Consider the following 27,695-nt stretch of genomic DNA (forward strand, 5'->3'; position numbering starts at 1 on the left):
TCAGCTCACAGAGTGTTTGTTGTGGGGGAGGAAGGGAAAGGAGAATGTTAGCCGCTTTGAGACTCCTTTGGGTAGTGATAAAGTGGGATATCAAATCCAAACTCTTCTTCTTCATGCCAGGCACTGCCTTAATGGCCCAGAGGAACCTGAAAGCATAAGAGCCTTCTCTAGAGAGCCTGGCCCACCTTACTCCTTCCCCACAAAAAAAAACCTTTGAAGCTGCTGGTTGTGGGGGGCTCCTTTGCCAAGAAGAAGCTTGCAGGAGGAGCCTAGTCCCAGAGCCAATTATATTTTCCTCTTGAGCTCAGCCCCCCTTGTCCCCGTACCCCCACCCAAACCCCAAATCAATAACACAAGGAAGAGAAAGCCTTTCGCAGGAAATTTTATTTCACTCCAGAACTGTAACAAGGAACATTATTAAGAATTTACCGTAGTGGGCAGGAAATAAAACACAGGGAAGAGGAGGGGGAGATAACTGGATTTCAAATTCTCCACCATTCCATGCTCCGGCTCTGCTGTCACCCACAAATCATCAGGCATACTTTTGCATAGGTAGAGGCCTCTCTTTCCAAACTCAAGAAAGGCTGTTAAGGAGCTCCATGGTACATAAACGGCAACTCACTGAATGCTGTCTCCTAGCAAGCTTCCTGCCATCCACATTAGAGGCATTAGCAGGGCCGTATAAAAAAACCCCAACTCATCCGAGTGAAAACTCCTCTCTGTGCAATTAAAAGATGCTACCTTTGGGTATCCTTAAGCTAGGCTCATTTGCAGAAGTCTAGAGATCCCATCTGTGCTAGAACTTGAAAAACACCTGGAGCCTAAAGTTTTGCTAACCTCTTGTTCACAGTGGTTATCTAGCTTCTCTGCTGAAAACTGGGGAGGGTTACAAGAAGAGATGCTGCCAGAACCCTGTAGGCAACCACTGCTGTTGTCCTAAGCAGCCCCCGCCCCAAGTTCCAGTAGGTATCAGGCCACCCCCACCTCACCCCCAGCAAGAAAAAAACCATTTTGAGTATAAATGTTATTCCACCCCTCCTATTTCCTCTTCCAGGCTGTTCCTCCACTACAAGGGCTGCCACCACAAACCTCATGTGTTAAGAGCAAAGAACAACATGGAACCACCAGAACAGAACAACCCAGAAGTCACTCCCAGCAATCGGGATCCAGAAACAGGAAAGCACTTTTTTAAAAAAAGAGCCTACTCAGTCTCTTAGAAAGCAATTTTCTCTTCCTTTGGATCTGCACAAGGGCACTGCCCACAGAGGCTCTTCCAGCTGCTGCAACACAGCAAAGCAAAGAACGGGGTGGCACGTGAGAAGACTTCTGTGGGCAGGGCACCCCCTTCATCAGGGAAGAGGAAGTATGCAAATGCCGGTCCAAAGATGTTTCACATGCTGTGCTTCCATCTGTGCTTTCAGTTGTGCCAAATCCAGGAGGGTCAAGAAGTGCTCAGTGGAACCGGAAAAACAACGGTGCCTGTGCTGTCAGAAGGGCTACACCAATTTTTTAGCCTCAAAGAAGCTCTTGAGGTGCCTCATCTGCCAAATGCCTGTGAGGATGAGGATGATGGTCTGGGCAATGGACCACCACAGCACCCGCTGGTTGGTGCTCTCGCTGGTCATGCGGAATCTCTCCTCTCGGTACTGGAAAGTGAACATGGTGGTGAGAGTCAGAGAAGGTATTTCCCTCTCCCCTTCCCCACACCAGACACATACAACCCAACTTCTCCATCTCCTGCCAATCTTGTTCTATTGCAGGTATACCACCTGTAAACCCACAACAAACGCCACCCTAACTCCAGTCAGCCTGCACCAAAGCAGCTTGAATGCCCCCCTCCCAAAGAAGTTCCTAGGATTTGGCAAGTGCTTCTCTGAACTTTCAGATCAGCAAACCCTTTCAAGATGATGCTCCTTAAGTACGGTGTTAGTGATTAGGTAAAGGTAAAGGGACCCCTGACCATTAGGTCCAGTCGTGGCCGACTCTGGGGTTGCGGCACTCATCTCGCTTTACTGGCCGAGGGAGCCGGCGTACAGCTTCCGGGTCATGTGGCCAGCATGACTAAGCCGCTTCTGGCGAACCAGAGCAGCGCACGGAAACGCCGTTTACCTTCCCGCCGGAGCGGTACCTATTTATCTACTTGCACTTTGATGTGCTTTCGAACTGCTAGGTTGGCAGGAGCAGGGACCGAGCAATGGGAGCTCACCCCGTCGCGGGGATTCGAACTGCCGACCTTCTGATTGGCAAGTCCTAGGCCCGGTGGCTTAACCCACAACACCACCAGTGTGTGATTAGGTAGGAACCATTTAAACATTGAGGTCTGACAAGTTCCTCACAAACCACGGACAGGGTAGATCCCCCCCCCCCCATAATGCCATTCAAGATCCCGCTCCTCCTCCTGAATGGCATTACGGTAAAAAAAAGAAAGAAATCCGTTGTGGGTGTCACTTACTCTTTGGTAGTTCTGCTCCTTCTGGATCTGCTCCACCTGGTCCAAGAGCTGCCTGGCTCTTAGCTGGAGTTCGGTCAGTTTGTCCTTGGCTGCAATCTCTGGGTAATTGTTGGCGTGCTCCCCGACTTGGATATCCAAGTGCACCCGCTGAACACAACACAGCAACACACAAACCAATTCAAGAGCCACCACTGCAGTTCAACCCACTCCCCACCCCTGTCTCATCAGGGCTGTTTCCTCCTCCCTTCCACCTCAGTTGCTCAGCAAATGTAGAAAGAGCTCTGGCCTGCTACACCAGCTTCTCTCTCGCCTTACACAAGCAATAACCAGGGTGTGGTGGGGTCCAGTTCATGAGGGCAGAGTACCTGAAGAGCAGCCCCCACCATCTCGGCTGGAGCAAGATGGACAGAGGGAAAGGGCACATAGAAACCTGCTTACCAGTTTCCCGCCTGCAAAAAGGGCCATGCGGGTGGAGTTGGAGTGGAGGCAGATCTGGTGCTCTCCTGGGGTGTGCGAAGTGAAGGTGAAGCGGCCTTCAGAGCCGTACTGCCTGGAGAGGACCATCTGAAACCATCAAGCAGCAGCAAAGTCAGGCAGGTAGGGGTGTGGGGGTATCTCACCTGCTGTTTCCATTTCTGCTCACAGAGCCTGGGGCAATCAGATGGTCAGCGGTTCGAATCCCCGCAACAGGGTGAGCTCCCGTTGCTCGGTCCCTGCTCCTGCCAACCTAGCAATTCAAAAGCATGTCAAAGTGCAAGTAGATAAATAAGTACCGCTCTGGCGGGAAGGTAAACGGCGTTTCCGTGCGCTGTTCTGGTTCGCCAGAAGCGGCTTAGTCATGCTGGTCACATGACCCGGAAACTGTACGCCGGCTCCCTCGGCCAATAAAGCGAGATGAGCACCGCAACCCCAGAGTCATCCGCGACTGGACCTAACGGTCAGGGGTCCCTTTACCTTTTATGATATCTGATTGGAGCTTTCGCCAGGGGTGATGACCCCAGACCATCCTCACCCCCACCAAGGAGTCGCCTGGCCCTTTCAGGGGCTTTTAATCCTCTCCCTCACCCCTGATGCAGAGGTGAGGAAGCAACAGGCATATTGCCTCCCTGCACATACACAGTGGCGTAGCGTGGGGGATGCAGGGGGGGCCGGCCAAACCGGGCGCAACATCTGGGGGGGGGGAGCGCGCTCGCACTCGCAGCTCTCTGCCCCTACCTGGCTCACTCACTCTCTCTCACTGCAGTGCTGGCTGTGCGAATCCGATCCGAGCCGCCGGGTCGCCGCCCACTGTGGAGGGGAGGGTGCCAGGCGTGCGGTGCGGAGAGAGAGCGAGGGACTATCTGGGGGAGGGACAGTGCAGTGGGGGGGGGCGCAAATTACTTGCCTTGCCCCGGGTTAGGGGGCGCAAATTACTTGCCTTGCTGACAACCCACGCTACGCCACTGCACACACACACCCCGCCCCCCAAACTACTGACAGGCCCTAGGGACGAGAGGGTGGCGAGCAGGGTCTCCTTGCTCAGCGCCACCTTGGCTGCTCCCGCTCCCCCTCCTCCTCCTCCTCCACCTGCTCACCTTCCCATAGGGATCCTTGACCTCCACGAACATGCCCAGGCCCGGCGTGGAGGGCAGGAAGGCCTCGGACTGTTTGTCCCACAGCTGCGTCCGGTAGTTCCCTGCGGAGCGGAGGAACAGGCGCGTCACCATCAACAGGGGACAGGTGAGCCGGTGCGCGCGCACCCCCCGCGCTCTCCCACCCCCCCGCCCCTCCTCCTCGCGCATGCGCACCGATAACCATGGTCTCGTCAGGGATTTCCTCGATGAAGCAGCGCTTCTCCGTCTCGCCGATGTGGAAGTAGAGCGCCTGCGCCCCGCGGCCCGCCGCCAGCAGCACCAGCAGCGCCGCCGACGCCGCGAGCCGCCACCCCGGCGGCCGGGCCGAGAAGGCCGCGGGATGATCCCCCGAGCGACACCCGCCTGCCATGGACGACGCTGGCCGACGCTGTCAACTGCCGCGCATGCGCCGAGGCTGCCCTCCCCAACCACGCCCCCCGCCGGAAGTGGAAACAGCGCCGAAGGCTGCGCATGCGCCGAGGGGGAAACAGCGTCGGTCAGGTGACTCGGCCCGACGGAGGAGGCTGCGCGTGCGCAGAAAGCCTGGGGAGGCTTGCCCTTCCCGGAAGCCCGGGCGGAAGAGGCAGCAAGAAGGAAGGGATCCCGCGTGGTCATCGAGCCCAACCCCAAGGCTGGAAGGGAGCCTCCTCGGGGCTCTTTTAACCCCTGCAGGGAGGAGGAGAAGGACTGAGGCTTCTAGGATGGGAGAACTAAACGGCCATCTGGTCATAGCTGTCAACTTTCCCCTTTTCTTGCGAGGAATCCTATTCGGAATAAGGGAATTTCCCTTAAAAATGGGGAAAGTTGACAGCTATTCATCCGGTCCGGCCTTTCCTCCTGCTGCCCTTCCGCCTGGGCAGGACTGAGCGAGAGGCGCAGCCGCCCTGTGCGAGGTAGATGCCACCAGCTGCTTTGGAGTTTACAGATCATTTACTAGCAGAAAAATAAGATTGAATCCCAGAATATTTAAATTTGGGGGGAGTGGGGGCGGGGAACACACATTCCCCACCAGGCACGCATATATGCCGGCATATGAAGCCCGCTGGGATGCCTTCCGTTTAATCAGGGCTTCTCCGACAGTTTTTCCTGCATTGCAGGGGGTTGAGCGTTCCAGCTCTACAATTCTTTGATTCTTCAGGTTAAGGCGATCTGGCTCCTTCCAACCATTCCGCCTGGTTTTCTAGCCACCCCCCTCCCCTCACTATCCTGGCTGCCCTCCTCTGTACATTATTGTATTATTGCCTGTTAGCCGCCCTGAGCCCTGCCTTGGCTGGGGAGGGCGAGGTATAAATAAAAATTATTATTATTATTATTACATGCTGCAGTGGGCCCAGCAGGCTCTTGAAACGTGGCACTCAGAAGGTGTACTCCAGATGCGGCCAGAGCAATGTGGAATTGAGTAGGACTGTTTGCTTCCTGTTATCTAAAAGCCTCTGTTTCTGTTAACACGATTAGCATAACCACTGCTTGATCGTGTTCAGCTGGTGACACACAGCAAAAGTGACCACAGGCGTGCATAACTTTTTTTATGGGGGCTGGACATGCGTTGCACAACATCTTGCAGCCATGCGTTCCTGACTACGGACAAGTCTTATTGGAAATGATCTCATTTCCTCATACCTCAGCTTGTGTCCACAGGAGACCATTTCCTACACGATGCTGGTCTATGAGTAAGCATCATGTACCCTTTCAACGTAAGCCAATCTGAAGTTCCTTTTTTCTCAGAATAGCAGCTTCCTCTTCACTTGAGACAAGCTGTCCTGGGTAAACAGACCTTGCTTCAGTCATTTATATATATTTAAGACAAAAATCTTAAAAAATAGCTGTATTTTGGAAGTGGTCTAGTACTGCCAGAGAGTCCAAGCCTGCCTGAGGGGACTCAATGAAGCACACTGTGTCCTTAGTCACCCAGTCAATGCACACTGCCCACCACACACAGTCACAGATGGATGTACACAAAAAGTGTCAACCGAGCATGATGCTGTAAACAAATCCACATGAAGCTGCTGATTCCTCCCAAGGACCCCAAGTTCAGAATCAGAATTGTGCAATGCAGGAATCTCAACTAAAGCATCCATGACAAATGACCAACCTCTGCTACAAACCTCGCAGGAAGGAAAGTCCACCACCGTTCCACTGATAGCTCTTACTGTCAGAAAGTTCTTCCTAATGCTTAGTTGGAATTTCCTTTCTTGTAACTTGAATCCATTGGTTCGAGTCCCACCCTCCAGAACAGGTTTGCTCCGGAAGAAGATTGGAAGAAATTTAAAGACTATTTACAGAAATATTATAAGATTAATGAATGTTAGAATGACATCGGATTGAGGTTAAAAGGTTATTAGCAACAAAGTGGTGAAGGAGTATGGAAAATTCGAAGGTTAAAAGGTGTAAAATTAAAAGGTTTAATATATTAAGATATTAAGAAAGGATTAAGATATATTAAGATATTAAGATAAAGATTAAGTTAAGACAGAGGGAAGGGATTTGCTGATTAAATATTTGAACTGGAATACAGTGAGGGGAGGTGTGGGGAAGTCTGGGAAATAAGTAAACGCAAGGAATATTATGAACATGGAATTGTTCTTATTTGTTTTTTCTGTGTTGTTGTTTTTGTCTTCTTGTCTTTTTGTATTTTTCTTTTGTTTTTTCCTTTTATGTAAAAACCTTAATAAAAAATATTATAAAAAAAAACACAGAACAGGTTTACTCCATCTTTCGTGTGACAGCCCTTTAGGCATTTGTCTATAATATCTTATTGGTCTCTATAATATCTTATTATGTCCCAGACACACTCAGCTCTCACCAGCACCCCTACAACCATACACAGAGCAAGGAACAACCATCACACTGGGAGATGCTGAAGGAAGATTTCTTGCAAGCATAGAAGGAGATAAAGATAAAAATAGCAGAGCAGTTCAGAGCAGGGATGGAATACCCCATTTCTGACACTCCATAAAACAACCCCATCAAGCTCTACCATGAACAGCAGGCAACTCCTCCACTGCTGGATTTAGGTGATCTGGGCAATTCCCCCCATAAAGGTTGCAGAGCTGGAGGTGTGCAAAATAGAGAAGATCCATAATTGAGCAGCAGTTCCTAACACTGCAAAAGACCACTCAATGTTTGGGGAATGACTCCAGAGAGCTTTGTCTCAAGATGCAATTAAGTAAAGGTAAAGGGACCCCTGACCATTAGGTCCAGTCGTGACCGACTCTGGGGTTGCAGCGCTCATCTTGCTTTATTGGCCGAGGGAGCCGGCGTACAGCTTCCGGGTCATGTGGCCAGCAGGACTAAGCCGCTTCTGGCGAACCAGAGCAGCACACGGAAACGCCATTTACCTTCCCACCAGAGCGGTACCTATTGATCTACTTGCACTTTGACGTGCTTTTGAACTGCTAGGTTGGCAAGAGCAGGGACCGAGCAACGGGAGCTCACCCCGTCGCGAGGATTCGAACCGCCAACCTTCTGATTGGCAAGCCCTAGGCTCTGTGGTTTAACCCACAGCGCCACCCGTGTCCCTTCAAGATGCAATTATCTCTTGCATATTTCATGATTACACTTTTCTGTCGACACCATCCCAAGCCTGGCCACGCCTCCGAAAAGTGCACCATAAATAGCTGGGGTGAGTCCCACAAGGCCACCCAGGCACCAGGATTGAAACCATGTGTGACCAGCAGACGCAGGAACCCTCCAACTTTGCTGGTACAGTATAGCGTGCTTTAGTGTACTCAAGTGATGCCTCTTTTTTAACTTTGGTCACTTGCAAGACACCAAGTCAAGGGAGCAAGACCAACCGCTTCTCATGCTCGCCTTGCGGTGAATTGGTTCATTCTGTAAGCGGAAATGCCGGAACAGGGTGGTTGGGTAGCCGAGTGCAGAAACTGGGACCGTCGGTGAGCCTATTTTAAACAAAGAGAGACCAGCTGTTGCTTTGAGATTTGAGATAATGCTCTGCTCAGATGGGGTCGCTGGCTGCAGCTCTTATCGAGGAATTGAGTCTTTGCTTTCTTTTGAAGAGTGAAGCATTTGGAGTATCTGTATTCCCTGCTATGGGCATGATTTAAAAATGCGTCAGGGTTTCTTGTCACTCTGTTTATGTGTTGCTCTTTCCTCCCCTTTGCACGTAGCAAGAGGAAGGAGCTTCAGCTGTCATTTTAGGGAACTTTAGTTTCAGCGTCCAAAGTTGCGACATGAATTGCAACATGCAAAAGAGCTGCTGGAAATCCTGGGACCCGACCACAGAATTAATTACAGTGTCTAGCAATCATGTACATTCCCACCCGGTGGTTGTCAAGGGATCTATAAAAAGGGATCAGCCTCACTGGTCAAGCAGAGCTACCAGGTAATGCCTGTTTTAGAATGGAGTCTCACAAATACCCTGGAAGTCACATCCTCCTCTTCCTCCTTTCTGTTCTCTGCCCAGATGGGGAGAAGAAGGTGTTTGCCCAGGCAGCGGTCTTCAGGTCCAGGTAAGTGTCCTGGGCCCAATTGTGTACAGGTGGTTTCCATGGCAGAGTGGGTGCTGCTTCATAAGTGGCAAATGTAACCTGGGAGGGAGAGGGTGCTAACTGGAAGCTTGTGAGAATACAGAAACTTCTGTGCCCACCGAAAAACTTCTCTGTCCTGGGACTTCCTAGTCAAGGTTGTTCCAGCCTCCGCAAACTGGATAGAAACAGCAAACCCTGCACATTTGACAATGCCCGATTTGTGCTTCTTTGCCTGCAAGCAGATGTCGCTCTTAAGACCAAACAAGCTTTTCATCAAAGTAGATGAGAATTGAGTCTTGCAGGTAGTGAAGAGTGTGAAAGGGAATCTCTCCTCACATGGGATGGAGTGATGGATTGACGACGCACCTTCCCTCCCCATTCACACTGCCCAATGCAAGAATACACATTATCACATTATGAATACAGGGTGTTTCTTTTCAGTCCAGTTTTACATCTGATTTTTTTCTGGCGACTTTGAGGTTGTCTGGCAATGCTGCCAGTACAAGGGGTTGGGGAGGAAAGCCTGATGAGTTAAAGGGGAGAGGAGTTGCTGGGGGTGATGAACCGCTGCCGCTCTGCCTAGAAAGGGACAACAGTGGCGTAGCGTGGGTTGTCAGCACCCGGGGCAAGGCAAGTAATTTGCGCCCCCTAACCCGTGGATTTGCACCCCCTAACCCGTGGATTTGCGCCCCCTAATCCTAACCCCCAGATGTTGCGCCCGGTGCGGCCGGCCCCCCCTGCACCCCCCACGCTACGCCACTGAGGGACAAGCATCGCCCTGGCATTGCCAGGGCTGGCGGGTTTTGTAAATGGCACACTGTGCCTGTGGAACCAGGTATGGGCAATGAGGTGTCCATGCTGATTGGTCAATTCTGTGGCAACTCGGTCCTCTGTGCACACCTAAAGTTCTGGATAATGCTGAGGATTCTACTAACAGTTTTGTGGCAGGTGAGAGAAAAGGGAAAGATTTTTCTTGTAACGGCAGCCTTGTTTGTTTTCAGAATCTGGGATGTCAACCAGAAGTCCCTCTACCTCCAGAACAATGAGCTGGTAGCTGGATACCTGCAAGGCTCCGATTCTGCCCTGGAAGGTGAGTCTGCAGAGTTTTGCTTTCCTTATAGGCTGGTGGGAGAAGAACTATCCCTCATGGGTTGGATGTGACCCATATTGTGGACACAACCAATGCCTCCCTCCCACTGGGGAGATAGGACCTGGGGTTGGACCACTTGGCGAGCTTGGAACATACCGTATTTTTCGCTCTATAAGACGCACCAGACCATGAGACGCACCTAGTTTTTGGAAGAGGAAAACAAGGAAAAAAATATTCTGAATCTCAGAATCCAGAACAATAGGGATTGCTGTGCAGCGAAAGCAGCGATCCCTCTTGCTGTTCTGGCTTCTGGGGTAGCTGTGCAGCCTGCATTCGCTCCATAAGACGCACACGCATTTCCTCTTACTTTTTAGGAGCGGAAAAGTGAGTCTTATAGAGCAAAAAATACGGTGACTGTGATTCCTGCATTGCAAGGGCTTGTACCAATGGGGTCCCTTTAAATTCTGTGATATCTCAAAGGGAGGCCTGCAACTTTCTCCTTCTATCGGCACAGCCTGTTCTTTTCCTTCTGCGTTGGTGCTGCCGATTGCCTGCCTGGCACAGAACGTGTTTGTGTGTGTGTGTGCCCATGTGTGCACCACTGCGTGATCCTGCCTCCACCATTGCTTCCCTCTCTTGCAGACTTTCTCCTGCTCATTCTCATACTCTTGTTCTGCCTCTTCCCCGCTTCTGCCGTCCCCAACTTCTATCAGCTCTGGATTTCTCTTATGGGCTCCCGTGTCTTCGCATCAGCCGCTGGGAAAGGAAACTGGACCCTTCTTTTCCCTGGCTGTGGCCCTCTAAGCTAGAGGCAGGTTGTGTATGCAAGGCCACCACCATCCTGGGCTTGAAGGTCATCCCCCCACCTCCCTCCAGGTCAGCAAAAGAGGCAAGGGTAGAACACACCCTCGTCCTCTGGCTGCTAAAAGGTAAAGGGACCCCTGACCATTAGGTCCAGTCGTGACCGACTCTGGGGTTGCGGCGCTCATCTCGATTTACTGGCTGAGGAAGCCGGCGTACAGCTTCCGGGTCATGTGGCCAGCATGACTAAGCCACTTCTGGTGAACCAGAGCAGTGCATGGAAATGCCGTTTACCTTCCCGCCGGAGTGGTACCTATTTATCTACTTGCACTTTGACGTGCTTTCGAACTGCTAGGTTGGCAGGAGCAGGGACCGAGCAACAGGAGATCACCCCCTCGCGGGGATTCGAACCGCCGACCTTCTGATTGGCAAGCCCTAGGCTCTGTGGTTTAACCCACAGCGCCACCCGTGTCCCTCCTCTGCTACTGAGCCCCTAACCCTGACATCACCCACCAGTATGACCCCTGGAAATGCCCTCACACCTCCAGCGTCTCTACTGGGATTCCCCGCAGGACGCCAACAGCCTCTCTCACCTACTTTTTCCCATCCCTAGAGAAGATCTACTGGATTCACAACCGGGCCTTTGACCATGAGAAGTTCTCCATCATCTTGAGCATTCAGGACGGGAAGAGGTGCCTGGCCTGCTCCTCTGGCGCCTGGCCTGCGCTGCAGCTTGAGGTGAGGAGAGGCAGGTTGGCATCCCCGTAGGATGTGCTCGCGGAGGGGGCAGGAAGCCTCACCGTAAATCCCCCTCCTGCCACATGCCAGCTTAAGAGCAGAGAGCCAGGGATGGGTGGCGGGAGCAGGAAGGACTCTACCTTTTAGTGGCAGGCTGGCCTTGGAAAGAGTCTGGGTAGCTGCTACCTGACAAGTCCATGACTTCACATCAGGCATCCCCAAACTCGTCCCTCCCGATGTTTTGGGACTACAACTCCCATCATCCCTAGCTACCAGGACCAGTGGTCAGGGATGATGGGAATTGTAGTCCCAAGACTACAATTTTACATCAGGCACCCCCAAACTCGTCCCTCCCGATGTTTTGGGACTACAACTCCCATCATCCCTAGCTAACAGGACCAGTGGTCAGGGATGATGGGAACTGTAGTCCCAAGACACCTGGAGGGAGGCGTTTGGGGGTGCCTGCTGTACATGGAGGAGAGGGCCATTGCGGCAGCTAGACTGGTGACTGGGAGTGGCCGCCAGGACCACATTACACCGGTCCTGAGAGATCTGCATTGGCTCCCAGTACGTTTCCGAGCACAATTCAAAGTGTTGGTGCTAACCTTTAAAACCCTAAACAGCCTCAGTCCTGTATACCTGAAGGAGCGCCTCCACCTCCATTGTTCAGCCCGGACACCGAGATCCACCTCCAAGGGCCTTCTGGCGGTTCCCTCCCTGTGAGAAGCGAGGTTACAGGGAACCAGGCAGAGGGCCTTCTTGGTAGTGGCGCCCGCCCTTCGGATGTGAAGGAAATAAGTGGCTATCTTCTCTTTAAAAGACATCTGAAGGCAGCTCTGTTTAGGGAAGTTTTTAATATTTAATGCTGTATTGTTTTTAACACTCGATTGGAAGCCACCCAGTGTGGCTGGGGAAACTCAGCCAGATGGGCGGGGTATAAATAATAAATTATTATTATTATTATTATTATTATTATTATTATTGGCTACTAGCCATGATAGGCCTGCTCTGCCTCCACAGTTGGAGGCAAAAACGCTTCTGAATTACTAGTTGCTGGAAACCACAAGATGGGAGGGGGCTCTTGCGGTCGAATCCTGCTTGCGGGCTTTCAATTGGGGCATCTGGTTGGCCTGTGTGAGAACAGGATGCTGGGCCACGATGGGCCTCATCCAGCAGGGTCTTATGTTCTGCCTTCCTTAGGAGCTCTCTCTTGCCCCTCACCAGTCAGGGGGACGCTAGCCCAAAGCAGACAGGGGTCAGCCTCCTTCTCCCTTTGCCTGCCTCCCTCCCTCACCAGATCGCTCCCTATTCTCTCCTCCTCCTCCTCAGACCGTCAACATCACAGATCTGCCCAAAGGCGGCAGGAAGGAGTCCAGCCGCTTCACGTTCTTCTCTTCTAACAAAGACGGGGCTTGGCGGTTCGAGTCGGCGGCCCATCCCGGCTGGTTCCTTTGCACCTCTTCCAGAGCCAACGAACCTCTCGCCCTCACGCAGCTCCCGGGGCCTTCTCATGTGGTGGACTTTTATTTCCAACCCTGCTGAGCCTTGAGGGGCACCCCCCGCCCCCCAGACCTGCCCAAGTGCCTGGCACAGCCGTGCCGAGGGCTCCTGAGGCACCTGGCAGGATTCCCAAACCGCCGCTCTCTTTTTTCCCTCCTCTCTCAGCCATCCTAGCCCTCCCACGCTCATCAAAAGTGGAAGATTTTGGATGGAGCAGCTGCAAAAGTGGCAGAGGGTGGAGAGGCCTCTCAGCCATCATGGGGTCCACTCCAGGCAGGTCATTAAGGGCAAACAAGCTGCCTCACAAGATCCAGCACTTATTATCCAAGTAGATGTCCCTGGAACGAAGCCTCAGGCTGTGTGCGAATAGCCCCTGGATTAGTCTCCAGCACTAATCCTGCCACCCCTGAACATGCACATTCCCTTCTGAAGCCACACTGTGCCGTACAGCCATGGTTTCTGTGGCATGGCTGAGATCTCCAGTGAGGTCAGTGCGGTTCTTCAAATTTTCTGCCTTCAAATTCCCCTCCACTGGACTCATAAGGAGAAAAGATCTGGGGCATCAGGGCTTGACCATAATATTTGTTTCAAAAGAAATTAGCAGAACGTGAAGAACTCGGTTAAAATGAAAGGGTGGGCCTTCTGCTGGGCTTGTGACCCCCCTGCCCCAGTTGTGCCACTGAGCAGCCTTTGGGCAGACAGGTCACCTGTGGACACAGCCCTGAGCAGATTCTGCATGTCTTTTACAATGCCAAAGGATGCTGCCTCTCTGGAATTTTTGCTCTCGTTTTTATTATGTTTAATGTGTTTATGTATAATCCAGTGGCGTATCGTGGGGGGTGCAGGGGGGCTGGCCGCACCAGGCGCAACATCTGGGGGGGGGTGCTCGCACTCGCAGCTCTCTGCCCCTACCTGGCTCACTCACTCTCTCTCACTGCAGTGCTGGCTGTGCGAATCTGATCCGAGCCGCCGGGTCGCCGCCCACTGTGGAGGGGAGGGTGCCAGGCGTGCGGTGCGGTGCGGAGAGAGAGCGAGGGACTATCTGGGGGAGGGACAGTGCAGCGGGGGGGGGGGCGCAAATTTCTTGCCTTGTCCCGGGTGCTGACAACCCACGCTACGCCACTGGTATAATCTTGCATTCTTATGTTTTGAATTGCCCTGAGATCTACAATATGAAGGGTGCTGTACAAATTTTATTAATAATTAAATAAATAATATAAAGGAAGGAATCTGATATTATTTATCTACAAGTTGCTGGGGGGTGGGACAACCGTAAGAGAGAACCACTGCAAGGAAGTTGAAGCCCCCACCTCACAAAAGTAGGAGTCTGAAATATATTTCCCGGGGCACCTGAAAACAGGCAGCTATGACATTTTAATTGTTGATGACACAGGCACATCTTTGATTTCCTTCTTTTGTGACCTTTTAAAACAACATTAAATTGATTATCATGGATTATGGATACAATCCATGTGTGATGCTTGGAGATGGTTCTTTAATGTTCTTGTGTGTGTTTTGTGTGTTGTGTCGAAGGAAGCATGGCTAACCATTCATTCATAATTTTACTTGTATGCCACTTTACTACACACATCATGCTCAAAGCGGCTTACAACCCCAAAAATGCATTTCAAAATCAAGCAATGCAGAAAACAACGTCATTATAATGGAATAAAACAACACAAGAAATATAACAACATTCCAACGCTGTTACACCATTACATCAACACCCAACAGCAAAAATAACAAGGGAGCAGCACAGCTTCACCTCAGTCCTACCAGCCCCTTGGCTTCCCAGGGCCCTCCTCACCCAGAAAACACAGCAACCCTATTTTCCATTCTCCTGGATCTCGGCAACCTTTCTGCTGCAACCTGTTCCTACCCTCCCAGCCTTCGGCTCCAGAGCCCTGGCCAAGAGCGAAGCCTCCTCTTGCGCCTGGGGACTCCACTGCCGTCAAACCTGTCCTGCCGCCTGACACGCTCCGCCTTCCCTCCGCGACAGCTTTCTGCATTCCTTCTCGCTCCATCTTCAGCAGTCCTGGGGGTGTGTGTGCTTCCTCACAGCACACCTGACCCTGTTGGGACTCCAAACTCCCCTGGATGTTGGCACTGGGTCTCTGCCGCGTCTCGCCATGAAATAATGGGTAAGGAGGAGAATTGGGGTGGTGGGGGTGGTCCTTGCTGGGGTCCCTGGTAAAGAAAGGGGGAGGGGGCTTCCTGATTCAAAGGAAGGGGGAGTGAGGGTCCCCCGTTGCCTAAAGCCGGCTCCCTGAGCAAAACCCTCCTTAAGGGCAAGGGAGTGGGTCCTCTTATTGTTTACCTGAGTGGAAGGTTCAAATGAGCTTGGCCAGCCTTCCTTGCCCTGATGGGGCAGCAATACTTGAGACGGAACCCCTCCCTTTGAAAACATCCCCTTGCCCCCCCACTGTTAGCTGTAATACAGTGGTACTTTGGGTTACATACGCTTCGGGTTACATACGCTTCAGGTTACAGACTCTGTTAACCCAGAAATATTACCTCGGGTTAAGAACTTTGCTTCAGGATGAGAACAGAAATTGTGCTCTGGCGGCACGGCGGCAGCAGGATGCCCCATTAGCTAAAGTGGTGCTTCAAGTTAAGAACAGTTTCAGGTTAAGAGCGGACCTCCGGAACGAATTAAGTACTTAACCCAAGGTCCCACTGTACTTATCTTTCAACAGCTTCCCACACTTTTATTCATTTCCTCTGTGAGAAGGAGCAGAGGCCTTGTATGACGGACTAAGCAGAAGGGCCACTGTCGGCTGCTGCCTAGAAGTCAAAGCCCCCCGTCTAGGGGGTGGGGTCTCCCCTTGCAGACCCTCCCTATTTTCCAAGGACAGTCCCAGATTTCAGGGGGAGAGCCACCAAGTTCTAGGCTTACACAGGCCAGGAAAGGAAAATAAAAATAATCAGAAACAGGAGAAAAAGCAACAACAGCACACAAACCCACATCATCCCTGGAAAGACCCCCACAGCCCACCAACCGGGGGATGTGCTGGCAATGACACCCACATGCCAGAGGGTGTCCTGCCATATACCAAACCTGGTGGCTTTGGAGTATATACTTGCACTCTTAAGACAGGAACATAGGACACTGACTCACATCGAGTCGGACCACTGGCCCATCAAGTTCAATACTGGCAGCACCTCTCCAGGGTTTGTCCCAGCCACACCTGGGGGCTGAACATGTAGAACAGGTACTCTGCCACGGAGCCCTTGGAAGATTCACTGATCTGCTTAAAACATGTTCAGTGGTACCTGTGGATGCGAATGGAATTTGTTCTGGAGCCCCGTTCGCATCCTGAGCAGAGCGCAACCCGTGTCTGTGCGCGTCACGATTAGCCGTTTCTGCGCATGTGCGTGACGTCAATTTGAGTGTCTGTGCATGCGGCGAAACCCAGAAGTAACCTGTTCCGTTACTTCCGGGTCGCCGCGGAATGCAACCTGAAAATGCTCAACCTGAAGCAACTTTAACCTGAGGTATGACTGTATCTATCAACATATAGAATAAGAGAACAAGAAGCACATATGTTTAAAGAAGACTGGAAAATGTTTATTGAATATATGGGGGAATCATGTACATTTGAAAACGTTGTCAGCAATGAGATAAATTCAACAGTGTAAAGAAGTTTTGATGGATGTAATAATGAAGTACTGAATGGTTTAGTTCACAAGTAGGCAAACTAAGGCCCGGAGGCCGGATCTGGCCCAATTGCCTTCTAAATCTGGGCAGTCCGGAAATCAGTGTGTTTTTACAGTGTGTCCTTTTATTTAAAATGCATCTCCGGGTTATTTGTGGGGCATAGGAATTCATTAATTCATCCCCCCCCCCCATATAGTCCAGCCCCCCACATGGTCTGAGGGACAGCTGAAAAAGTTTGCTGACCCCAGTAAAATATGCAGGGATTTATGTTATGCAAAATGAACCATGGAAAGAGAAGGGAAGTCATTGATATTTATCTATTACTTTTCCTTTTTAAAAAAAATCCCAGGGTGAGGTACATAATTAAAACAGAAGTGGAGTAAAATACAGAAATTATCCAAAGTAGAAAGAGATTAATAAAAATTACAAAGCATTATCGCAAAAAGCTCAGCATTAGAAGCCAGCAAGATAAAATCGCATTCCTGATTCTTCTTGCCCTGGTGTCCCCTGCTTTTCCTCCTCCCAGGCTCAGACCTCATTCTTGCCTCATTTGCGGGGGGGGGGGGGGGGGGCTTGAGCCTGCTTAAGAGGGAGGGGCTCTGGCCTCCACTGCTGGCTCCACTGACAGTGAGAAAGACCCTTTGTTCATTATTAATCTTTGCCCACAGCACTGGCAAGCAGGGAGGGCTTGTGGGGGCCCAGCTCAGCCGTGCCACTCACCACCTGGCAAAGGCCCCCTGGCAGCCGCTCAGCTTCTCTGGCCAATGCCTCTTTCTCAAAGGTGGGAAGAGAGGTCACCATGGACTGTGCGGCTTCTGTTGCGTCTTCCCAGCTGCGGCTTCCTCTAGAGACCGCAGCAGCTGCACGCTTGTGGCGAGAGCGATGCCAGGATCCTGCCATGGATGAGAAATCGCCAACATCCTTCCCTGTTCTGTTCTTTCGTAGCATTGCAGATTCTCTGCGAGAGGGAAGAAACTACGAAGCTCATTCAAAAGAGGCGAAACAGGATCAAATGACCGAGTGCGAACAAGGGGACAGGAGAGTCTTGTGGAAAGACAAACCATCCGGAGCAGAAATATTCAAGGAGGACTATACACACCAACTCCTGCCGTGAATTTTGCCACAGGCCTATCTGACCCATCTGGACCATCTAAGACCTGGACGGAGGAACTTGGCTGGCGAAACAGGAGGTGAGTTGGCAGGGCACCAGCCCAGTTTCGGGGGGGGGGCGAGTCTTGCTGTGGCTGCAGACCATTTTTTAAGACCATCAGATTACTACACTCACTGTCTCCCCTGCCAAACTTGCCTTGCTGTGACTGTCAAACTCGGATACTTCCCAAAATGAAAAACAGGCGAGTTTAAGCAAAAGGTGCAACCACTCTGTCAGGCCTGCGCTGGCATCGATGGATGAATCTCTCCTGCGATACACAGCACCTGCAAAGACTCTCCGATCCCGATCAGAACCATGCGGTTTGCGTTCGAGTTCAACGCCTCCTTTCCCCTCGCACTGCAACCCAATCTGGGTCCCAAGGCTGCTAGACAGGGAAGGAAAACAAAGCTGCAACACGGCCCGTCACGTGATCTGTGCACTTTGTCCCCGAGCGTGTGATGCGGTCTGGCTTAACGCTAAGCAGGTTGTGTGAGGGCCTCAGGAGGCCCTGTGCCAGCCCAGAAGGACCCTCCCTTTCTGCAAAGGCAATTGGGATGCTGACCGTTTTAATAGGGGAACGGCCATATAGATCACTGGCAGAGCGGCTGCCTTGCAGGCAAAAGGTTTCAGGTTCAGTGGCATCTCCAGGGAGGGGGCTAGGTCTGAAACTCTGGAGAGCAGCTGCCAATTAGTGTAGGCAACCCTGAGCTGGATGGACCAGTGGTTTGGTTCAGTATAAAGGCACCTTCCTATGTTCCTTTCGTTGTTCTACGGCTTCCTAGTGCAGTTGCTCACATGGGATGTGACCGCTGCAAACAAAAACTTAAAGCCAGAGCTTGTTTCTGCTGCCCACCCCCTCACTTCCACAGTCCCAGATGGCTCACAGCACCACTTGGGGGCTGTGAGGCCTGGGCCACCTGCAGCAGGGACTTTGGTGGGAGGGTGGCTGGCCACTGCATCAGTGGCGTAGCGTGGGTTGTCAGCACCCGGGGCAAGGCAAGTAATTTGCGCCCCCTAACCCGTGGATTTGCGCCCCCTAACCTGTGGATTTGCACCCCCTAACCCCCTAAGGGACGCGGGTGGGGCTGTGGGTTAAAGCCTCAGCGCCTAGGGCTTGCCGATCGAAAGGTCGGCGGTTCGAATCCCCGCGGCGGGGCGCGCTCCCGCTGTTCGGTCCCAGCGCCTGCCAACCTAGCAGTTCGAAAGCACTCCCGGGTGCAAGTAGATAAATAGGGACCGCTTACTAGCGGGAAGGTAAACGGCGTTTCCATGTGCGGCTCTGGCTCGCCAGAGCAGCGATGTCACGCTGGCCACGTGACCCGGAAGTGTCTTCGGACAGCGCTGGCCCCCGGCCTCTTTGAGTGAGATGGGCGCACAACCCTAGAGTCTGTCAAGACTGGCCCGTACGGGCAGGGGTACCTTTACCTTTAACCCTAACCCCCAGATGTTGCGCCCGGTGCGGCCGGCCCCCCCTGCACCCCCCACGCTACGCCACTGCACTGCATGGTACCCATGTTGCTTCTCTGGGGTGACTCAGTCTGCTGTTTTCCAGTGCAGGGAGGTCTGTGAGCACCCTGGAGGCGGTTTTTCCCCAGTGCGATTGGAAAGAGGGGAGGGCAATCATGAATCAGTCACTTGGCTTCCCCTTTGGGCGCCCTCTTCTCGCGGGGTGACCTTGGCAGAGGATGAAAAGGCACATCCTTCGGGCCAACGGTTTTTTGTTGTGTCCCTGCAAGGAGGAGGGCCCCTCAGCCCCCAAAAGAGCAGCCTGACAGTTACTTCCTGAGACGGCGGGTGCTGACGGTGAGTGCAAACAGGAAGCAGCAAGTTTGCCCCATCTTTCTTGCTCAGGAAATGGACACAAGCCCTGGGCAACAGGCAGCTGTTGGGTAAGTCTGTGTCGAAACTTCCCCATCCGTTACCTAGAGCTGGGGGGGTGCGGGGTGGGAAAGCAGCTCTGATGGCTGAAGCCCTCCTTGGGCAGGTCCGGGGCTGAGCCCCACTGCGGGGAGCTGGGACCACTGTCCTTGAGATCCGAAGGACAGGTCGTTCTGCCCCTCCCAGGGTCAGTTCTACATCCCTCCCACTGCCCAGGGCTGGTGTTGTGCAGTGACAGAGTGGGTGCAAAGTGCTTCTGGGGCACCCCATAGCGGAGGCAGCCCCAAGGATTCAGCTGGATCTAGTTCTGTGCCAGCGGGCAAGGAACACGGAGGTGAGTGATCCCCACCCTGCCCCTCTGCACAGCCCCACCTGGAGAACATCTGAATGAGAGCCAAATTTGGCAAAATCTCTCTAATATGTCTTGTTTTCACAATAATTCATTTTGGTACAGTTGCTTTTTAAATGGATCTTTTCAATAAGCTAACTGAAACTTCACATTATTGAGGAAATTATTATTATTATTATTATTATTATTATTAGCCCCCCCTTGGCTCGGTACCCTGTTGGGGGGGGCGGACTGGCCACACCATCCTAAACCCTGTGCTGTTGTCTGGGATTCTTGCAGAAACAACTGCCCAGAACCTCCCCCACTTCTCTCAAGGGGGAAAAGGCCAGGCTGGGGGCAGCTGGGGGCTAGAGATGAGATCCCCCAGTCAGTGGCATAGCGTGGGGGGTGCAGGGGGGGGCCGGCCGCACCGGGCGCAACATCTGGGGGTTAGGGTTAGGAGGCGCAAATCCACGGGTTAGGGGGCGCAAATCCACGGGTTAGGGGGCGCAAATTACTTGCCTTGCCCCGGGTGCTGACAACCCACGCTACGCCACTGCGCAAGAGGCCACCTGCTCCGGGCTTGCTCCTTGGCGCAAAGGGCCCGTCCCCAACCTGCGCAAAGGTGCCCTCGGGTCCGGGCCGCGGAGTGAGAGCAACCGGGCCCCAGCCAAGCTCGGCCGACGCCGCCTCCCGGAGGCAGGAAGGCCAGGCGACCGGGCGCGCGGGGAATGCGGCTGCGGCCCTGGCTCTGGCCCGGCGGCGGGGAGGGCTCCCGTCGCCAGTCCCGCCCGACGAGCAGGAAAGGCGGAGCGGAGCCGGGCGCGCGGTCGGGTAAGTGCGGCCGGGCGCGGGGCTCCGGCTGGAGCGAGCCGGTGGGAAGGGGCAGCTCGGATCGGACGGCCCCGGAAGGGAAGCGGGCCGGGCGGGCTCCCCTGGCGGGGCTGGGAGCGGCCTTGGCCGAGGGAAGGAGACTGGCGGCCCCGACGGAGGGGGACTTTGGCCGGGGAGCAGCTGCCGCCTCCGCGGCGCTCCCGAGCGCGGCCCGGGTGGAGGCAGCTGGAGGGCGGAGGCTCCTCGCAGGTAGACTATTCCTGCCCTGGGAAGCCCGAAGTGAGGACTCGGAGCCCAGTTTCTTTCCCAAGAGCCGCTTCCGGAACCGAGCAGCCTGGAAACGGGCTCCCCCCCCCCTCGGGCAGCCAGTTTCCAAGCGCGAGCCTACCTGCCTGGTCCTCGCTAGTGGGAAGGCCACCTGCGCCGCGGGTCGAGTTGCGCCGATTCCCCGCCTGGGTGGGAATGCCCGCCTGCCTGCCTCCCTTCCCGGCGCCCCTGGCCCCTTTCCCACGTGCTCCCTTCCGCAATCGGAGGAGACGCCGCCCTTCTTAAAGAACAAGGAGGCTGGCCGGGCACGGTCACCCAGCTGGGCCTCGCCAGGTGTTTTGGAGCGCAAGCGGCCAGAAGAGCGTCATGGGGCGGGGGGCGATGGGAGTTGTGGTCCGAAACACCGGGGAGGGCACCAGCTTGGGAGAAAAAGGGGGTTGTTTATTTGGAAATCGCCAGCAAGGCTCTTTTACAAGTCAGATGGCAACAGAACAACAAAGGCAGCTGCTGTGTGCCAAACACCCGAAAACCAAAAACGACCAAATTAAAGCAAACTCGTAAAGTTCAGAAGAATGGGTTACACAATAGTCAAGGCTGGCTATCATTGCCTGCTGGAATCTCAGGGCAAACAATCAGGTGCTTGCCTGGCACTGAAATGCCATAGTTGATGCCTGGCAAGCCTTCCTGAGGAGGGTCTCCGATAGTGAGCCCCCTCCCTGCTCCGCACTCACTTAAGGTTGTGCGCCAGGGAGGTTTGGCCTTGAGGCTGGCTGCTGGGATGAAAGGTGGCCCTCCAGGAACCAGAGTGACCCCCTAGTTATCCGCCAGCTTTTTGAATTGTGCCCAGAAATGGAACTGCACTCGGTGCTGTTCTTTAAGTACTGGTGGGATGGGATCCGTATAGCTAGTCCCCATTAGCAACCTAATTTTGGGCAGCGATATGGTATATCAATTCTTAAAATACTGAAGAGAAGCCTAGTTTCTTTTCGGCAGCAAAGACATTCCTTTGGGCTAGGCTGCTCGTTTGGTCAGTTGGCACCTGCCGCTGCCTCATCTCTGATCTGCCCTGATAGGGAGCCCCAGAGCTGGTGAGTCTCTGTCTCCCAGCCCACTGCCACCAACCAGTTCCTCCTCCCCTAGCCCAAGATTATTAGGGCTGTTGTGGTGGTGGGGGTGCAATTCATGCCAATGGATTGGTGGGAGAAGATTTGGGCTCCTTGGATGCTGCGATTGGCTTCCATCAGCTGAAACGATGCTTTCTAGCATGATGAATTGTGGTCCATTGAGACTAGAAGAGTGTCCTTTCCCACAGTGAACCTGTGGGGAGAGACCGCTGATAATGTTGAAAGTGAAATGATGGACAATTTAAAGGTAAAGGTACCCCTGCCCATGGGGACGCGGGTGGCGCTGTGGGTTAAAGCCTCAGCGCCTAGGGCTTGCCGATCGAAAGGTCGGCGGTTCGAATCCCCGCGGCGGGGTGCGCTCCCGTTGCTCAGTCCCAGCGCCTGCCAACCTAGCAGTTCGAAAGCACTCTCGGGTGCAAGTAGATAAATAGGGACCGCTTACTAGCGGGAAGGTAAACGGCGTTTCTGTGTGCGGCTCTGGCTCGCCAGAGCAGCGATGTCACGCTGGCCACGTGACCCGGAAGTGTCTTCGGACAGCACTGGCCCCCAGCCTCTTTGGGTGAGATGGGCGCACAACCCTGGAGTCTGTCAAGACTGGCCCGTACGGGCAGGGGTATCTTTACCTTTACCTACCTTCCCGCTAGTACGCGGTTCCTATTTATCTACTTGCACCCGGGAGTGCTTTCGAACTGCTAGGTTGGCAGGCGCTGGGACCGAACAACGGGAGCGCACCCTGCCGCGGGGATTCGAACCGCCGACCTTTCGATCGGCAAGCCCTAGGCGCTGAGGTTTTTACCCACAGCGCCACCCGCGTCCCTTGATGGACAATTTAAGCACCCCCAATTTAAACCTGGTGACACCTGCAGGGCCCTTTCCAGGTGACCTTTGGGCCAGGTTACGTTTGCAGCAGCTTCTCCCTCCCCGACTTCTGTTTCGTGATAACGCCAACGTTTGCTTTCTCTTTTCCAGAGACAGCAGGAGAGGCATGGATCCTGCCCGCAGGAGGCCTGTGTTGCTCAACCCTTTACAAACAAGATGAGGGCTTAGCCTAACTGGACCTTTTTGGACGTTTTCATGGTGAACGCCAGAATGGAGCCTTGTGGATCCTCCAGTCCTTCGGACCTCATAGACTTTCTGACTGATTTAGGAATAAGAGACGTGACCTGTGAAACTGGAGACAGCTTAGGAGGGGCGGGTGACCTGCTGACACCTTCAGAAACCCCCCAGACTGAAACCATGACTCCCCTTCCATTCTTGGGCCTGGAAGACATAGACCTCCTCCAGGGTAGCTTGGAGGGCCTTGGCTGGAGCAGAGGTGAAACGTCCTCTGAGAAACCATCCCCGCCGCTGGCTCAGAGCTGTGCTGAGGAATTCCACCCTGGAACTTGCCCTTCTTCAAAGCACCTGGAGATTGGGCAGCCTGGGAGGGAAGCATCTCGGCAGCCGCTGGAAAATCCGAAGAGCCTGGGCAGCAGCAGCCATGATGCCACCGACGCGCTCTTCTCGGCCAGCATCCTCCAAGCCGATCTATGCTTCCTGGACCTGCAAGGGGCGATTGACCGGCAGAAGGAGCCACTGAGGAGTACGTCCCTTAGCCCTGAGAAAGTGCTGGGGACACCCCTCTTGCAGGACTCGGCCACCTCCCATGAGCCTTTTCTCCTGGAGAGCGATAGTGGGGAGGAGCCGGAGGAAGACTCAGAGAGGCAGGAGGATGATGATGATGAAGGCTCACTGGAGGAGGAAGAAGAGGAGGAGGTGGAATGCTTGTTTTACGACAACCCGCTCTTTTGCGCGAGTCCAAGAACCACCAGCTCCGAAGGACCATCTCTCTTGGGCCGTATGGAAGAAAAGGCCTTCAAGGAAGACGGGGAAGGAATCCCCACCTGCGGTCTGACCTCTATGGATTGTGCCCACAGCCTGCCGTGCCAGACAGGTGTAGCAATGAGCCTTGCGGCCACGGACTCCGAGCCTGCACCTGAGCCAGATCCTGGTGGTGACCCATCCCCAGGCCCTTACCCAAGCTACGTGCCTCATTACCGCTCCTTGTCTCCCCTGGTGATCACGGAAGGGGAGCTGGAAAGTGCCTGCCCGGTGGAAGAGGAGGAGAGGGAACTGCCTCGTTGCCTTGCTCCCTTGTCGGACGCGTCAAAGGAGGTGAGTCCTGAGCATCCAGCCCGGTGTGGCTGCTGCTTCCCTGGGCCAGGCTGCAGGGAAAAGCGGCCGTAGCCCAGAGCTCAGCCTGGCCTTCGAACTGTCAGCCAGCTGGTGTTGGATCTCTGCATAGCCTGCCTTGGGAACAAAGGAGACCTGCTGGCTGCAGGAGGGTGCTGAACAACCCCCCATCTTCAAAGACAGCTCAGTGTAGTATTGAGGCTGCTTCTGTATCACAGCCTGCCTGCTCACCCTCCCTCCAGCGCAGTGGAGACATGCTTAAGGATGGGATGCAAGGCCCCCTCGGAAGCCCCCACCATCGTTTGCTCCCCTCCCTCCCTGGTCCAGCGGCTCACAGCCTGCCATTCTCTCCCCCCGCAGGTGCTTAGCAAACATTGCCCATTGACTGGGCTGGCAGGAGGCTCCATAGGCAGGCAGGCAGGGTCTTCCCAGGGTGGGGTGAGGGGGCCAGAGCTGCTCTCCAAGGCTGGGGCTGCCCTGCCCTTCTCTGACCCCTGGCTTTGTCTTCCAGGTCCAAGGCTTCTTCCCGGACCAGCCGGACCACACACCCTCCAGCAGTGATTTGGACCAGATGACTCCCCCCGGTGAGTCATAATTTTATTTATTTATTCATTCATTCATTCATTCATTCATTCATATGCACCCCACCCATCTGACTGGGTCTCCCCAGCCACTCTGGGTAGCTTCCAGTTTCAAGAGCCAGTGTGGTGTAGTGGTTAAGAGCGGTAGTCTCGTAATCTGGTGAACCGGGTTCGCTTCCCCGCTCCTCCACATGCAGCTGCTGGGTGACCTTGGGCTAGTCACACTTCTCTGAAGTCTCTCAGCCCCACTCACCTCACAGAGTGTTTGTTGTGGGGGAGGAAGGGAAAGGAGAATGTTAGCCGCTTTGAGACTCCTTAGGGTAGTGATAAAGCAGGATATCAAATCCAAACTCTTCTTCTTCTTCCAACCAAATATCAAAAACAATACAGCGTCACATTAAAAACTCCCTAAACAGGTGTCTTTTAAAAGTAAAATAATTGTTTATTACCTTGACATCTGCTGGGAGGGCGTTCCACCGGGCAGGTGCCACTACTGAGAAGGCCCTCTGCCTGGTTCCCTGTAACCTCACTTCTCGCAGGGAGGGAACCACCAGAAGGCCCTCAGTGCTGGATCTCAGTGTCCGGGCAGAACAATGGGGGTGGAGACGCTCCTTCAGGTATACAGGACCGAGGCTGTGGGCTGCAGACCATTTTTTAAGAGCATCAGGTTACTACACTCACAGTCTCCCCTGCTAATCTCCGGTTTGCCCAGAGCACCAAAGGTTCAGCTATTCCCAGAAAGCTGGACTTTTCCTTTGTGACTGCCACCCCACCCCCCACACCTAAGAGTCGTGTTGGCTCACTTCTCAGCTGCCCTTTATCATCCCAATAACCTTTGAGATCAGGTAATCTCAGGCCGCTTGTTCTTTATTTATGGTTTCTGTTGGTTTTAATTGGTCTTGAAGATTTTAAAGGCAGGTCATGCTGCTATGGACTTTCGGTGAAAAGTGATATGGAACACATGAAAATTATGAAATTATGGAACATATGAAAATTAATTAAATGAAGTGGAGCCCCCTGGCCTGCTTGTTCAGCCCCAGTGTTTGGATACAGAGAGATTCTGTGATCCAAAAGCCTTTGGCTTAAGAGAACACGCACACACATGCAAATTCACTCTCGCTGCAAGAAATGCTAAGGCTCTCTTTAGCTTCTTTACTGTGGAAATGTCCTTACACTCATGTGCAGGCTCGCTCTCCTGAACCCACACTTTTCCTCCCCCCCCCCCCCTTTTACATTTTTTTTAGATTTTAAACATCTTTATTGAAAGTTCAGAAAGTACGTAATTATTTTTTAAAACATCCTTCCAGTAGCACCTTAGAGACCAACTAAGTTTGTTATTGGTATGAGCTTTTGTGTGCATGCACACTTAGAGTCATAGAATCCTAGAGTTGGAAGAGACCACAAGGGCCATCGAGTCCAACCCCCTGCCAAGCAGGAAACACCATCAGAGCACTCCTGACATATGGTTGTCAAGCCTCTGCTTAAAGACCTCCAAAGAAGGAGACTCCACCACACTCCTTGGCAGCAAATTCCACTGTCGAACAGCTCTTACTGTCAGGAAGTTCTTCCTAATGTTTAGGTGGAATCTTCTTTCTTGTAGTTTGGATCCATTGCTCCATGTCCGCTTCTCTGGAGCAGCAGAAAACAACCTTTCTCCCTCCTCTGTGTGACATCCTTTTATATTCTGTTTCGGTGTATCTGAAGAAGTGTGCATGCACACAAAAGCTCAGACCAATAACAAACTTAGTTGGTCTTTTAAGGTGCTACTGGAAGGAATTTTTAAATTTTGTTTCGAGTACAGCAGACCAACATGGCTACCTACGGGTACGTAATTACCACATTTTTCGCTATATAAGACACACATTTTCCCCTCCAAAAATTAAGGGGAAATGTGTGTGAGTCCTATGGAGAGAATGCAGGCTCCTTGGCTTCAGTGATAGCAACGCGAAGCCTCCGAAGCGCAGTGGGAGCACCCGCTGTGCTCCGGAGGCTTTGGGTTCCTTTCGCTGAAGGGTAGGTGCCCCTTCAGCTAAGGCGCAGCGCCCCTTCAGCTAAGTAGGAGGAGAAATGGAAGGGGCCCCGTTTCTCCTGCCACTTTGCTGAAGGGGCGCTGTGCAGAGAGGGGGAGATTTTCCCCCCCTTGTTCTCCCCCTCTAAAACAAGGTGTATCCTATGGTCGGGTACGTTCTATAGAGCAAAAAATAAGGTATATGTGTACTAAACATTGTGAGACCTAAAAGATAGCAAAAGAGAAACAGAGTGTGTATAGAAGGGGAAATAAGGGGGGGGGGACCTCCAAACTGTATACTTTACAAGGTTGTTATTGTACTTCACCAGATCTTAACCTATTACAGTATTTGTAAGAATGGATTCCAGATAGAATATCATTGAATTTGTCCATGGCAAGTCTGCATTTATATGCAAGTTGTTCATATGTTGCGAGTTTGTATAAATCTTCAATCCAATTGTAGAAGGGAGCTGCATTTTTATTTTTCCAATTCATCAGTATCAGTGTTTTTGCTGTGGTAAGGGCACAGAGAGTCCACTCGTATTGTCCTTTTGTAAATATTCAAGAGGATATTTTGCTCTGTAAATGCAAGGTTGTTCTGTACAGTTCTGTTGATCGTTGGTTACCTTCTGCCAAAAATCTTTCAATATAGGACAATGAAAGAACATATGTTTTAGAGAAGCATTATCCCTATTGCATTTCCAAGAGTTAGATACCTTAGATAGCCATTTTTAAAACAAACGTAATGGGGTCCAGTGTGGGACGCAGGTGGCTCTGTGAGTTAAACCACAGAGCCTAGGACTTGCCGATCAGAAGGTCGGCGGTTCAAATCCCCACGACGGGGTGAGCTCCCATTGCTCGGTCCCTGCTCCTGCCAACCCAGCAGTTTGAAAGCACGTCAAAGTGCAAGTAGATAAATAGGTACCGCTCTGGCGGGAAGGCGTTTCCGTGCGCTGCTCTGGTTCGCCAGAAGCGGCTTAGTCATGCTGGCCACATGACCCGGAAGCTGTACAC

At 52.9% G+C, this 27,695-nt stretch overlaps 3 protein-coding genes and 1 long non-coding RNA gene across 10 annotated transcripts in view; 2 read left to right on the top strand and 2 right to left on the bottom strand.

The window, feature by feature from the left end:
- Positions 1-366: 366 nt before the first annotated feature.
- On the bottom strand, positions 367-4,435 carry TMED4 (transmembrane p24 trafficking protein 4; the record flags this gene model as incomplete). The annotated part of the gene is made up of 5 exons (XM_083454328.1): positions 367-1,646; positions 2,453-2,599; positions 2,891-3,016; positions 4,027-4,127; positions 4,240-4,435. 5 exons carry the CDS (start codon positions 4,433-4,435, stop codon positions 1,497-1,499), a joined length of 720 nt encoding a protein of 239 aa, XP_083310454.1. The 3' UTR covers positions 367-1,496.
- Positions 4,434-13,495, top strand: LOC310683893 (interleukin-36 receptor antagonist protein-like; the record flags this gene model as incomplete). Of its 2 annotated transcripts, none has more annotated exons than XM_083454365.1 (5): positions 4,434-4,566; positions 8,489-8,534; positions 9,554-9,642; positions 11,057-11,181; positions 12,511-13,495. In XM_083454365.1, the coding sequence occupies 5 exons, from the start codon at positions 4,434-4,436 to the stop codon at positions 12,721-12,723; spliced, it is 606 nt and encodes a 201-aa protein (XP_083310491.1). In that variant the 3' UTR covers positions 12,724-13,495. The 2 variants fall into 2 exon arrangements, with proteins under 2 accessions (XP_083310491.1, XP_083310492.1); XM_083454366.1 differs by lacking the exon at positions 4,434-4,566 and adding an exon at positions 7,532-7,767.
- Positions 13,496-14,006: 511 nt separating this feature from the next.
- Positions 14,007-27,695, top strand: part of LOC310683617 (uncharacterized protein) — a 39,485-nt gene continuing 25,796 nt past the window's right edge. Inside the window, exons 1-4 of one of the 6 annotated variants that reach the window (XM_083453790.1) lie at positions 14,007-14,822; positions 17,285-17,529; positions 22,890-24,074; positions 24,604-24,676. In XM_083453790.1, the coding sequence (XP_083309916.1) occupies positions 22,995-24,074; positions 24,604-24,676 (1,153 nt within the window). In that variant the 5' untranslated portion in view covers positions 14,007-14,822; positions 17,285-17,529; positions 22,890-22,994. Of the gene's footprint in view, positions 14,823-17,284; positions 17,530-18,992; positions 19,702-20,253; positions 20,530-20,618; positions 20,809-22,889; positions 24,075-24,603; positions 24,677-27,695 lie in introns of those variants that run through there. The other 5 variants (XM_083453789.1, XM_083453791.1, XM_083453792.1 and 2 more) reach the window with 5 other exon arrangements.
- Positions 14,225-16,322, bottom strand: LOC310684021. Its single transcript, XR_014514660.1, has 2 exons — positions 16,172-16,322; positions 14,225-15,929 (listed from the first exon to the last, which is right to left on the bottom strand). It is a non-coding gene; the product is annotated as an uncharacterized lncRNA (long non-coding RNA).

Source organism: Podarcis tiliguerta (genome assembly GCF_965153285.1).
Source record: "Podarcis tiliguerta genome assembly, chromosome: 8".
In the NCBI taxonomy this organism is placed as follows: Eukaryota; Metazoa; Chordata; class Lepidosauria; order Squamata; family Lacertidae; genus Podarcis; species Podarcis tiliguerta.